The sequence below is a fragment of the Passer domesticus genome, chromosome 1 (assembly GCF_036417665.1).
Source record: "Passer domesticus isolate bPasDom1 chromosome 1, bPasDom1.hap1, whole genome shotgun sequence".
NCBI classification, from domain to species: domain Eukaryota; kingdom Metazoa; phylum Chordata; class Aves; order Passeriformes; family Passeridae; genus Passer; species Passer domesticus.
In genome coordinates this window covers 139,729,525-139,743,623 of record NC_087474.1, presented here as the reverse complement: position 1 = coordinate 139,743,623, position 14,099 = coordinate 139,729,525, and the positions used below count along the sequence as shown (strand labels likewise).

The 14,099-nt window shown below is 38.1% G+C and overlaps 1 protein-coding gene across 7 annotated transcripts in view; it reads right to left on the bottom strand.

Annotated features, from left to right (window-relative positions):
• Window positions 1-14,099, bottom strand: part of VPS13B (vacuolar protein sorting 13 homolog B) — a 426,582-nt gene that overhangs the window by 406,919 nt on the left and 5,564 nt on the right. For all 7 annotated transcript variants that reach the window (XM_064392805.1, XM_064392810.1, XM_064392794.1 and 4 more), the window contains exon 3: window positions 11,171-11,314. In XM_064392805.1, the coding sequence (XP_064248875.1) occupies window positions 11,171-11,314 (144 nt within the window). The remainder of the gene's footprint in view (window positions 1-11,170; window positions 11,315-14,099) is intronic.

The following is a 14,099-nucleotide window of genomic DNA, read 5'->3' as shown; positions in this document are numbered from 1 at the left end:
GCAGCTATCTCAAACTAAGTCACAAGCAATAGGTGAGTAAAGGGAATTCTTTAGAATTAGATATAGCTTAAGCTGTATCTAAGAATTTATAATTCATTATAAGCTTTTAGAGAAAATACTACTCCTTCCAAAAAGAATAAGCTATAATTCCAGAGCATGCTTTGTGCTGAAAGAATTAAAAGTATTTTGTCTTTTGGAATTCTAAGATCTTTTACCAAAGGTGAATAAATTGCAGGATTTTTCCACTACAAAATCTGTAATCATGCCCATTCTCAACTAGTAGGTTCTGCTGTAATGAGGAGCTAAAACACATTCCAACAAATTTATCTATGCTTTAATCTATCAACAAATGAGGAAAAACTACTTCCTCTCCAAGGAAATATTTTTTTTAATGCATTACCTCACTTCATTCCCCATTAAATCACACAAATCCAAACTCTTCACCCAACTACATGAAACAAAGCTGGATTGTAGGGTCCTGATTTGATGTCAGCTGGATTGGGATAAATCTGGAATTACTCCAAAGTAAATCAACTGAAGTAATCCAGACCTATACCGGGAAAGCGGAATCAGAATATGATCCTAAACTTCTAGGAATTATGCCAAAGATGATATATAAACCCTTTTTCCCTGTACCTGGGAACAAAGACACTGACTATTGGCATTACATTTCCTTGCTGTAAGTAGGTCAAAGAAAAAATTGAGTAAAGATCAGTAAATGGGCAGGGATTACGCTTAATCTTTCTACTTTATACAACTGCATCTACACATCAGAACAGGTCCTCTATACTTCAAAAAGACAAATACACCATTCACATGTTACTACTTTTATTTGTCTTAGTAAACCTGTTTTCTGGAACAAACATCAGAAATGCTGTGGTATCTGAGCTCCAGCTCTTACACTGTAGAAATCACTGTGAGTCTATGATCCTTTGCAAATGGGTTCCTTTCCAAAATTCAGGAGTACATACCATGAGATCACTCCCAAACACTAATTTACTGAATTAACCACAGCACAGAAGAAACCAAATAACCCTTTCTACCTGGTGCACCACCATGAACAGTGAAGACACCCTGTGGCAACCTTGTTCTCAAAGCAGCTGGTGTAGGTTTAAACCCTGAACTGCCTAACAGCAAATGCAAATTCAGACTCATCAGTGATATCCCAGCTTCTGCTCTCCAAATGCTTGGTACACACCAGAGGGAAGTGAAGGAACTGTGGCAGGGAGGAATAGATCTGCTGGCTGGCTAGCACAGACCCATTCAGTTCATTTTCTGTCCAGGACTATCCTACAGTACAGTTTCTCAAATAGATGAACTCTTGTATCACCCTCCTCTCTGTCTCCATGGATAGTCTCCCAACACATACTCTTACAAATCGAACACTTGTAATTATCCTGAAAATTCTAAGTGTTGGAATTTAGTGTACTCACATATTTCAAAAATCATTATGTATTAACACAGAAGTGTCTGGCAAGACGATGTGCTATTTTCCCTGCTAATTTTGATGTGACAATAAAAGCATGACATGCAAAGCTGAAGAATTATCTTCAAGGGAAACTGTGTCAGGAATGAATATCCAGAAGACCTGAACGGCCAACAGCCCTGTCACCTTTTGGAGGTACCAAAAGGTGACGTTTGACAAAGTCTTCTTGAGCACTCTAAGTAGATTTTAGAAAATTCCTGTACATAGACACATAAACCCTCTTTATACTCATATCCCAGAGACAATAATTACTTTAACACAGGTAAACTCATCTGAAATATATAAGCATATGCAAATCACTAGCATTAGTTACATTAGTTAGTGATATTAGTAGGGTTTTTAACCCACTAACCTGTTGACTATTTGGGATTTTTTCCAGAAATATAGCATATTAAGCCACACTAAAAGCAATTCTATTGCATTCGCATTCAAATCCACAACTTTGAGACCCACAATATACTCCACAGCTCTAAAATAAGTTAAATTGGTCAATGCTGCATTAACTCTATTATCTACATTATGCCATCCATTTCCCTGCTATAATGTTGCTTTGTTGTATATAATTCTTTCAACTCCCTAGCAGCACAGCCACTCCACCAAAAAATTACTGGATACTATCATAGCTGGTACAGAACAAAACCATAATTTACATTTCAACAATGCACTTTCTAACTGGTGCTTTGCCAGGAGTTTAACCTGACATTCAGCTTCCAAGTTCACTGTGCAGTCTAGAAAGCTCTTATGTATCATCTCCTCTCTCCACGCAGCTTATTCAGGTGTTTTGCTTTATAAACAAATGTAACATTCACACTCTTCAACTTTCCAGAATATAGCTGTACTATGTAAATAAAATAGTCTGGGGTCTGCAGCTTTCTAGTGACCACAGACCATGTGACAATAGTCTATTAAAGAACTCCAGAAAAAAAAATAAAGGTTTTGTTTGAGGGAAGCAAGTTAAATACACACTGACTACCATTCAGCTGGGTATGTGACAGTGCCTGCCCATAAAGCAATCAGAAAATGGCTCTTGCCTGCTCTCACTGCCCTATAACTGGATTAACATGAAATTATAAACAATGCAAAACAACTGTTTACCTATGTACTGAGTGCAATCCATGTCTTCTGTCCTGTTCCTTCTTACCATCAAGCAATAATGAAATAAAGTCAGGAGGTAAGTCATCTTTAATAGGCATAACTACAAATGCACATATATATATATATATATATACACCCACACAAATGTGTGCCCCAGAAGGAGCTCCTATAGCAGTGCAGTACAACAGGTAAGTGGGGCTGCTGCTTCCTCACATGTTAAGTAACATCACAATCCCCCAAGCAAAGGAATCTAGAACTACTAAGTAGAAAATAAGGAACTACAGTTTTAAACAAGTAAAAGGAAGAACATGGGCTTCCTCTGAGACACTCTTCTCCTCCACATGGGCAACACTACTGAAATTGTCAACATTTGAACTACCTCACAAGCAAAGTGGGAATTGTACAGATTTTAAGTGTCAAAAGGTGTAAGAGGCAGCTCACTGGAGTGAAACTGTATTGCAGGCTACAAGTCATACAGGGATGAGCACAGAAACAAGATGCCTCATGCTGAGAAGAGATGTACCTGCTTTAGGTTAAAACAAATCATACTTATTTTTTTAACACAGGCATTTGGCAGAGGTTTATTAGTTTTCATGTGCATGGATAATGAGAAGTGTGCATATCTGGGGGTCAAACACTTGGCTTGCATAATTTGATCTCCAATTTTTCTTTTCTTTTTTTAATGGAATACGAACTTACCACTGGCAAGTTACAGTCAAATTCCAGAATTAGAGTTATAGAATGCTACGGAAGCAAAAATAAAGGTGGGGGAAGGGAGACAAAGACAAACAGAACAGGATAAGAAAAAAAAGGGGGGAATTATAAAAAATAAAGTAGTGAGAACCACAGATTAATTTAAGAGTGTCTGCCCAAAAGAACAAGACTTTTTAAAAGTACAAATCCAAAACATGTCACATAAAGCACTGATTTCTGTTGAAATACAACTTGATCCAGAAAACAGCAAGCCCCATATCCATACCTATTTTAGAACAAACCCATGCATTAATTCTGTTGTAGCAATCTGCTCTGAAACTATTTTCGTCAAAGCATAGGAGAAAATAATAGTGTATTAAACTACTAGGTCTGAAATATTATGACCATTCAATAAATTCAGCCCTATGCAGGATTCCCAAAAAAAAACACATACATGGAAAACTACTCCAACACATCTAAAATTAGGATTACTTTTTTCCAAAATATGGCATCCTAAAAAGGTTCCACCAAAATAAGTGAGACATTTCTCAGCTAGTCAGGTGTTCCAAGGCAAACAAGTAGATTTCTTCATGTAAGTGTGCCACCCTCACCTGATTAAACAATCTGTTTAGAATTACCTGTGAATATATGGAAGCTTAAAGCATCACCAGCACTACCTTCCTGTCTTGGGGTGACTTCACATCCATCAAATTTCTTTAATCTCTTCTCACCTAACCCATTCATCCATTTAGGAGCCTCAGCATTCCTTCACATACTACACCCATTATCCTTTCCTCTTGCTACTTGAGAAAGACAGAATTCCAACTGATGTTCCAAACAAGACCAACAAACTTCAAAAGTCATGCTCCAAACAAGTGTCGTGTACAAAGCTAACAACACCATAAATCTGATACAGGTTATTTAGTGCCTACTTTTGTAAATAACCTTGGGACACTACAGCAAGTCAGAGTGGACTCCAGAATTACAGGATATGCACATTTTGATCTGGTTGCCTCAAACTTTACCAGCTGAAGGAAGAAAATTGAAGCTTCAGTCTCTGAAGCTTATAGAAAGGTCATAAATTGAGGTACAGCACCAGTACCACACAAGCATTTAAAAAAGACATCAGACCCCTAACCCAGGGCATTGATTTGGCAGTTACAAGAAAATTCATATACACTGTGTATAAAGTATTGAGACATTAATGTATATAATCCACATTTACACATAAGTAAATATATTTTTGTCCTTCTTGAATTTAAAGGACAATTAAACTGGCTTTTTGGAGGGCAGTAAGTTGTTTAAAACTTAAAAAGTGTTATTTCCTTTTTGGCAAGGGCATGTTTCCTTACACACAACTGACATTTTAAAAAAGGCAAAGAGCCAGTCTAAGCCAATATACCCAAATAATAATAAAAAACCCCAAACAATTCTTAATTCTAAATACCTAAATTTTAGAAAAGCAAGACGTGAACTTGGGATAGATAACAAGATGCCTAGTCCATATGCCTAAGACAAACCAACTGTATGAGTATACAAAACAACTGAAGTACTATGAATTATGACAAGGCAGCTAGGAAACCTGCAGCTTTATTTATCATGAGGGCTGTCTTTATCATTTTTTGCAAATCAAAGAAAATCATCAGTGTAGAAAGAGATAGTTCAGGCAAGTTCATGAAGAACTGCAGCCCATGGGGAGGACTCACATTGGAGAGGTTTGTGCAGGACTGTCCCTTGTGGGAGGGACCCCTCTCTGGGGACGGGGAGAAGTCCTTCCACTAAGGACCAAGTGGCAGCAATGTGATAAACTAACCACAGCCCCATTCACTGCCCTGTGTGCCACTGGCAAGAGGAGGAAGAGGATCAGGAATAGAGTAAATCCAGGACAGATGGGAGTGGTGGGGCAAGGTATTTTTAAGATTTGAGTTTACTTGTCATTATCTTATCCTGATATGATTGGTAAAACTGCTGCTACAGAACTGAAGGGAAAACCATAACTACAAACAGCTCCTGGCAGCTTCCTTAAGTTGCAACACCTATACCAACACAGGGCTATATCCTCACCCGGCTGTCTCTTCACAACATGCAAAGTGCATTCATCTGAATGCCATTGAAAAACACTGATGTTATACAGTCTTAATACCTACTGACCAACCCAATTTTAGAATCATAGAATCATTGAGGTTGGAAAGGGTCTTTAAGATCAAGACTGTTAACTGTTTTGACAACATCAAAAGATTTTCTTGACAAGAACTGCATTCAAAATGGGAGCTCTTTGCAAGAATACAGTCCCAACTATATTTAGGACTGCTCTTTCTGTCCTTGAATCTGCTATCACAGTAAATATGCCTGACACTGGGCACTCTTACATCCCCTCTCTTGCTTGGTCACCCACTGTTTGGCTGCTCAGAAAAGCATCTTCCCAGTCAGTTCCTTCTCACATCAAGTCACATGTGTTCTCAAGATACTGGGACAGCTTACTATGCCTCATCCCTGTGGGTTCTCAGGAGTTAGGTACAGCACAGCTGTTGAAGATGTCATCCAGGGTTGCACAAGCCAGAAAGCAGAAGTGCTTACAAGTCTTGTTCTTTACCAGAAACATCTAAAAGTAAGGCTAACACCTAAAAGCAAGGTTCATTGCCCCAGATTAAGCAGTAGGATTAGGTCAGAGGTGCCACACTGTCTTCGCCTGTAGGCAGCACATGAACCCTGAAAGATGTCCTAGGAGCCAGGAAGAAGCACAGAAGGAATCAAGCAGGATCTCTCATACCCTTCACAGTGATCAGTTTCAGACACGTGAAACCACCATTACTTAGCCCTGAAAAGGACTCAAACAGAAATACGCTGGCAAATCCCCATGAAAACTGTCCAAAATTAGGAAGATATTAATAGGCATTCAGGTAAACAAGACAGGTATTCAGACTGAGGCAACACAAGGGCAGTGGCAAGACTCCTATAGGTAGAGTATTAAGAAATACGCCTGCAGGAGTGTTTGAACAAATTCACAAAGGCAATTTTTTCTTACGTAAGCATAATTATTGCAATCGCAAGCATCAGATGCTTTGCTTTCAAAGTCTATTAAAGCGGTTAGCAGGAACAAAAATAGGTAAATTACATGGTCACTCTTGCATGCCCAGCATGCAAGAGTGTGACTATTTACCCAGCTTTAAGCAAAGCTGCTCATCTCCTTCTCAGCCTCTCATCTGAAATCACTGGAGAAAGATAAAGTCTCTGAACCAAATGCTGCAAAGCATTTTTTAGCCTCCCTTTACTACTTCCTCTATTGAAAGAGTAAGTTTATTGTTTTTCCAAGACATTTGTGACATTTATCCCTTAAAAGGATAATATCTTTGAAAGAGAACCTCCTACCTAAAACACGTTTTCTATAAATTGCTCTATGTGAAAAAAAAAAAGCCTTCAGACAAGAGCCCTTGACAGAAAATGCACAAAACCCAAGGAAAGACTCTGCCAAACCTTCCTGAACCTTTGGAAAACACTAAATTACAGTCTGATTTGCACAAAGCGATTTGTTTTAATTCAAAATATTATGGAAAATTTTTCTTTCTACTCATATATATACACTAATTTGTATGCATGCACATAGAAACAAAATCCTCCTTTTTCTGATATTACTCTATTAAAATAAGAGCATCCTGAACTGGCTGCTTAATTAGAATTTCATATTCATCCTTAACTTGATATGATTCAAAACTAGCTGATAACATAGTTTGCTTCCTATAGAGCAATTCTCTATATAATCTTTGCCTTAAATTTTGCTAAAGTTCAGTATCAGATTTACTGGACTAAATATACTACTATGAAATTTAGTACTAAATTAAATTTATTTAAAAAATAAAGACCTTGAGCTTCCCCATGATCAAATAAAAAGCATAAAGGTGAGCCACTAAAAACTGTTCATTAAGTCTTCTGACTTCAAGTCTTACCGCATTTCTGCTGTCACACAACACCAGACTGGTAGACTCAAATGGAAAAAAACAGCACTGCTTGTCCATACAGCCACATTCAACAGAACTACTACAACCCAGGTGATGGAAAAAAAGAGCACTGCTTCAGATCTGGAACTAGCTCTACCACCTAAGCAAAGACTTCATATAACTATACCCTCACCAAACACAAGCCTTCTGTCTTCCCCTTCAAAGTCCTTCATAATCTGTCAACGCGCCTTATCTCCCATCTCAGTCATTTCCTGGTCAAGACCAATTTCTGCTTCCAGCATTCTTTGGTGGCAGTCTCTAGCAGCAGTCAGGTAAGAATGTGTCTGGTATTCTGACAGTCATGCTTGTGGGCTGTTCTCCACTGCCTCCACAAAGTTATCCTGCTCCTTCACAACTTTCTTGGTAATGCCTCATGAAAGGAGCAGTGCTCAGTTGTCTGCATGCTGACCCAAACTGCTTGGTCTCCCTGTGTGCCTCTAAGTGCTTCAACCTAACAGACTTCCCCACTTCCATAATTAATTATCCTTGGAGTACAGGGAGCCTTCATACACATGACCATATTTCTGGCGCATTGTATTCTTAAGGCAAGGGCTCAAATGTGAAGCAGTAATACAAGTAACACATTTCCCCTAGATCTCCTCATTTACATCAGTTCCAAGACAAAAAACCATAGCATTCAAGGTGGAACATGATGAATAATCTTGTGGTTAGTTATAAAGGGAGGAAGGTGAAGAAAATAGACACAGGTTTACAGGCTTGTCCTTCCCAATTTGCACTACCTGAATTTCAAAGCCTCTGGTTTGAGCATGGAGATATCTTAGCACTGAGAGGGAAAGAAAAAGTAGCAAACAATTTCAAATATATTGAAAAAAAAAGTGTAGAAGAGAAAGAGTTAGAGAGGTTAAGAGAAAGAACAATCCAACAGGACAAAGGGAGAAAACCTCTCATAGAAAAAGCAGCAACCAATACAGATTTTCAAAAGTGGTTTCAATTCTATATGAAGTCCAGAGATTTAATATACAGAGATAGGTAGTGAGAAGAACATAAAATACTGGAACTTCAACCACTTTCTAAAACAAAATATAACACTCATGGAGAACAGAGTCGGGAAAGTCAATTACTACAACTGAAATACAAGTCAAGGAAACTTCAGAATCCCATTGAAGTGTTTAAGAACAGATTTTAACATCATACCAACATATTTGAGAACATTATAAATGCTCATACTTAAAACTCAGTGGTGCAGAAGATTAGATCAAGAGAGAAAAGAAAAAAAAAAAAAGCGAGGCACAGTTGCATTAGGCTGACAGACATCAAAAAGCAATGTGAAACACCTCACAGCCAAATTCTATTTCAAGTACTGACACTAACCAAAGTTATAACCAAAAGTGCACAAACAAAGCATGTCCAATAGAACAGCCCTTTACTCACTGCAAAGTTGATGCACTTCAGTTTCATTTTCTTGTAAAGTATCCACAGTGGATACTGTAGATAAACACCTGGGTTTTAGAAGTAGTAGTGCCAGATGTAGAAAAGGAGAAAAAGGAAACAAAGCACAAAAGAAAAGGGGGAAAAGTGAAGACCTTCAAAATGTAAATGCCACTAATTCTACAGAATTCTGGATTTTGTACATCATTAAGTGACCTTACCACTTATACCACAGTTCTGCTTAGAAAAAGATTTTTTGCATACAACTACAATGTGAGCCATTACTGTCTAATTCAAACGTAGCTGAGGAGATGCTGCAATAAGCATGAACAACAAAAAACCTAATTAAACTAATACTGAAGCTGAACGAACAATGACACAGCATCACAGTAAAACATATCACAAAAGCACCCCAGGGAACTGATACTCTTCAAAGATGTGAGCAAAACCCTCTCTTCCTTTTTACAAAATCTGTAGGGTCCACTGGATAATAGCTTCAAACAATGCCATGTATTTTAACCTTCATATATCTTCAAGAGAAACATTGTTTTTCACATTTCTGTGAAATAGTACCTTTCCAAAGAAAACACATCTCACTAAGTTGAGGTCAAGAACTTTATTTTTTACTCAGGTGAAATTATCCCTGTGCTCATTAGAGGTCTCACCTGAGGAAGGAAATACAGGGTCAAGCCAATCAATTTGAGAACTAAACTAAGCTTTCTTGCTAATTGTGCTCTTCACTGACATGAAGTTCCTGGCAGAACAGTTCCAACTGGAGCTAAACTCGCTGAAAGTTCATTTCACTACCATTTTCCATAGAAATATTTCATTCATATTTTTTATTCACTGATTACAAAATTTTTTATGACAATTGGTTTTAGCCGAGTACGCTGCCATACTTTGAACACTTTCAAATAGTAATTCAAAAAATGAAATTCAACCTGTCAACTTTTTAAACTATATCCTAAGAAAATAGCATAGAAGTGTTTTCATCTACATTCTTGTTCATCAAAGATAATCCTTCTATGGCACAGACTCAAATTTTACTCTCCTGAGCATACATACCAATGAATAATTTGTTCAAATGTCAGTTGTAATTTTCAAAACTCTTTTCTTGCCTCTGAATCTTAAACATCTGTAACAAATACTTGTTTTGAGAGTGTTTTACATTCATGACACTTGACCTTTTGATGTATGCACCACAAAATTTAAGTTTCAAATACCATGCAAGCAGGAAATCTGATCATTTCAGCAGTAGCCATCTGCAAGGTCCAATATCAAATATTAGTTCTGGGTTGCACAAAGTCATGGGCTACAAATCTTTTTCTGCAACTCATAATTAGTTGCAATTTGCTGCTCCCAAAAACACACATCTCATGGAACATCTGGTCTCAAAAGCTTACCTTACTAACATTGGAAAAGTACTTAATATTTGGCTGGTGGTGTGTATATATGCACATGCACACAGATTAAGTGTAACTACAGAATGCAAACATGTCCTCTGTGGGTGGCTAGGACTAGAGCTTTCTACTCCAGAAAAAAAAAAAACCTCTTAGTTCTGTAACTGTAAAAGGATATATCAAGAAATATCAAACAGGAAAGTGTTTTCCAGTGTTCTTGCTGCCTTGTATCTAGTTATTGATGTTAAATGTTAAGCACCCCACCAAACACTTAAGTTTTTCACAAACAGGAATTTTTGTTTGCATGATCCTTAATATAAATGAAGCTCTGTTGAAACAAAAAATGTGAACAAGGCTTTTAAAAAACCAACAAGCAAAACAAACTTGTAAGCCTCTTAAATTAAATTTAATTAAAGCATCATGCTGATTAAAAAAACCCCACAAGTTCAACATAACCAGGTACTTTTTAGTTAACCAAGTTAGACATATGACAAAAATTGAGGCACTGCATATTTTAGCTTCATTATGTCAAAAGGAATCCTTACCTGGGCCTGTGAAAACAGCCTAATGCACAATTTATTCTGAGCAACCAAAAGAAAAAAAAATCCCTGAAGAGCCTGACATACAAGAAGTCTTCCAAGGACACTCAAGCAAGCAATATAATTACTAAAGGCAAAAATTACTTAGACTCCAGGATCTTCAAAGCATTCCTTCAATAACAGCAGCACCACTTTTGAAAAATGTCCAGTGCTGATCTGTGCCACATCCAGCTGACTCAAACAACCAGCACTGCTGCTTGGAAGACAGAAGCTGGAAGCACACAGCATTGCTCTTGAAATCCATTTCTTCTCTATCATAGGAAAAATCTGACAGAGCACTATTAACTTGCTTTCATATCTGCAAGAACACAGCTACAGCTAATAACGAGTTTAAAAGTAAGCATAAAGGAAGATATTAGCTGTGACAAGAAGAAAAACATGAGCCTCTCAGAAAATGAAAGGGATCACAACTTCACATGCCAAATCCTTCAGAAGACTCAAGAAAGTGGCCTACAGAAGCTCTTATTCTCATGAACCTCACAATGTTGGAAAAGCATTCATGACATTTCTTACCTGAGCCCCATCCTTCAACTTCAAGATGCATTCCATTGTATTGATAGTGATGACAACTGGTTCTGATCCCAGTTTCGTCCATGGCACATGAATCCGAAGCTCATGAATATGCCCACTTAAAAAAGTAAACGGCAGTTTCAGCTCCTAACAACAACAAAGAATGCAGAATTAACTACTGAAACATATCAAAATTCCAGACACATTTGTAACTCAAAATAGTTATGCTCTATCACAAGTCAAAAGTTATTTTCCCTCCCCTAATCAGCAGTGTGCCACAAGACTTGGCATTTGCCTTTATAATGACTCGCACCATTATGTCACAATTTGTTCAAAGGAGACATTTGGGTTACCATGTCCTTGATAATAAAAGATAGCTTAAAGCCACCTCTCCCTTGCATGAAGCTACTGCAAGGTGTTTTGCTATTCAAGGTACAAGTAGAAACAAACAGAGTGAAGGTAAATACTTAAACAGATATGCAATCAGTATTACTGTGAAGAGTACAAAATTGGAATTAAATATTGACAATGCCACAGTAAGGCAATTTCCTTTGAAATAATTTAGTGCTTAAGCATTTTAAGAGCTCAGTTCTCGTAAGACTGGCCCATTGTTGCCCCTTTTGCATCAAACTGCTTAGTAAATGCAAAGTTATTAAATTTTTCATTAGCAAAACCAGACTCCTATACAGCAAGGTCTAATGTACATGTCTCACTGGTGTAAAAACTTGTGCAAGTCAGTCAGATCTTCTAACAAATGCCCAGGCACAGATCACAACTCTGCTAGACAGCCTCAGGGAACCAGCTGCTGCTTGCAGCAAATTCAGCAGGAAATAAGGTGCCAAAGTTTATATTTGAAGTACTCAACTAAGCAAACTGGTGTAGAGACAATATAAAGTGTACAAAGAGTTGCAATTTCCCAGTAGCTTCAGGTGTTCTGCAAAAAATTAGTTCAACACAACCAACAGAAGAGAGCTAGAGAGCTCTCAGGTCAGGCTAGAGAGTGCTCCCAGGACTAGCAATCAAGATCTGGGATAAGGAAAACAATTGTTTACTGTAAAATAAAGAAGCAATATTCTATACATTAGAATTTTAAGTCAGCATTCTCGATACTAAGTATTCCAATGCTCAGGTTTCAGAGATTCTTCATCTTTTCACTTTTCTAAAATCTCGTGTTCTGATATTTTTTGGAGATGGAGATTAATGGAGAAAAAACAATGCATCTTCCCTTCAAATTGCTTATAGCCTGGTATTTTCATCATCATCTTAGATGCTGGGAACTACAAGTGCAGTATATTCTCAGGTTGAGAAATAAGTGAATCTAAGTACCCCAGACACAGGGAAGCAGTTTTGGCCAACCGACAATGACCATGTAGCCCAACTGCCTGACCAACTCACGGCTGACTAGTCAAAATATGTTATTAAAGGCATTCTCCAAATGCCTCTTACACACTGACAGGCTTGGGGCATCAACCTCCTGCAGGAAGCCTGTTCCAGTGTTTGACCAGTCTCTCAGTAAGGAAATGCATCCTGATGTCCAGTCCAAGCCTCCCCTGCTACAGCTCTGAACCTTTCCCACATGTCCTATCCCCAAATACCAGGGGGAAGAGCTCAGCATCTCCCTCTCCATGTCCCCTCCTCAGGAAGCTGTAGAGAGCTGTGAGATCACCACTCAGCCTCCTTTTCTCCAAATGAAACAAGCCCAAAGTCCTCAGTCCCTTCAAACAGGGCATTGCCTCCATCCCTTTCACCACCTTTGTTGCCCTCCTCTGGACCCCTTCTCATCCTTTGCCCACATTCTTCAGCTGTGGGCCCAGAGCAGCACACAGAGCTCAAGCTGAGGCTGCCCCAAGGCTGTAGAGCAGGACAGTCCCCTCTGTGACCGGCTGGGGATGCTGAGTTTGATGCACCCAGGAAGGGGTTTGTCCTCTGGGCTGCCAGGGTGCATTGCTGGCTCCTGCTGAGCCTGCTGCTGACCAGCACACACAGGTTCTTAACTGTATTTTAGTAAACTCAGGAACACAACCTATCCCTGCTGTACAGAACTTCTATATGAATAAAATTTGGGGACAAGGGCATTTTGCATTTACTATTTGATATGTACTATAAAGTCTTAAAGTATGTCTATACAATATCTCTGTGAATATAGCTAATGTAATTTTTTGCCTAAATATATTGAAATAAATACATTTATCAGTGATAAATTAATGAATAATTTATATATAATCAAATCTTAGTGGTATGTTTTAAAAGCCCCCTAAAAAATTTTATTTTCTTAAGTAGTTATCATCTCCTAGGTTCAGAGTTGAAATAATCACCTATTACACCTGTGACAGGTTTGCATCTTAAAAGTCCTCAGGATGACTAAAAGCAAGTCTACTATTCTTACCCATACCCACACCATCACAGGAACAACAGAGAAGCAATTTTAGGAAACACTTTCCCCCATTCTGCAGCTGATACCTCCTAAACCTTTCTACTGGTACTATGAAGAAGTTTATCCTGTATTCAGGAGCTAAGAGTACTGTATATTCACTGCTGACAAAATCTTCAGAGGAGGAAACTACACAAAATTATAGCTCTATTTTTTTGCCAAGTACAGCTTTCAGTTTGTAAATTAGTTTTTGGGCCTTAGTGAGTACTGATTAATGAAGTATAAAAAAACCACACCCATCTCATACAACAAAAACTCAACTCCTTCTTCAGCCATGTTTACACAAAGTCACAACTAATTTCAAGTCCCCATTCTAAGAGATGACAGTTTCAGACTTCCTCATTAAAAGTTCAAAGAAAATTCTTGATTTGTTTTTACAAAGTGTTTTTTCTTCATCCCGTTCACTACTACACTTCAGGATTTTAGCCCAAAGTCTCTCCTAAAAATTCAGCCCTAGGCTCACAAGCAACACAAATAAAATTTTCATCCAGACAGGTTTAT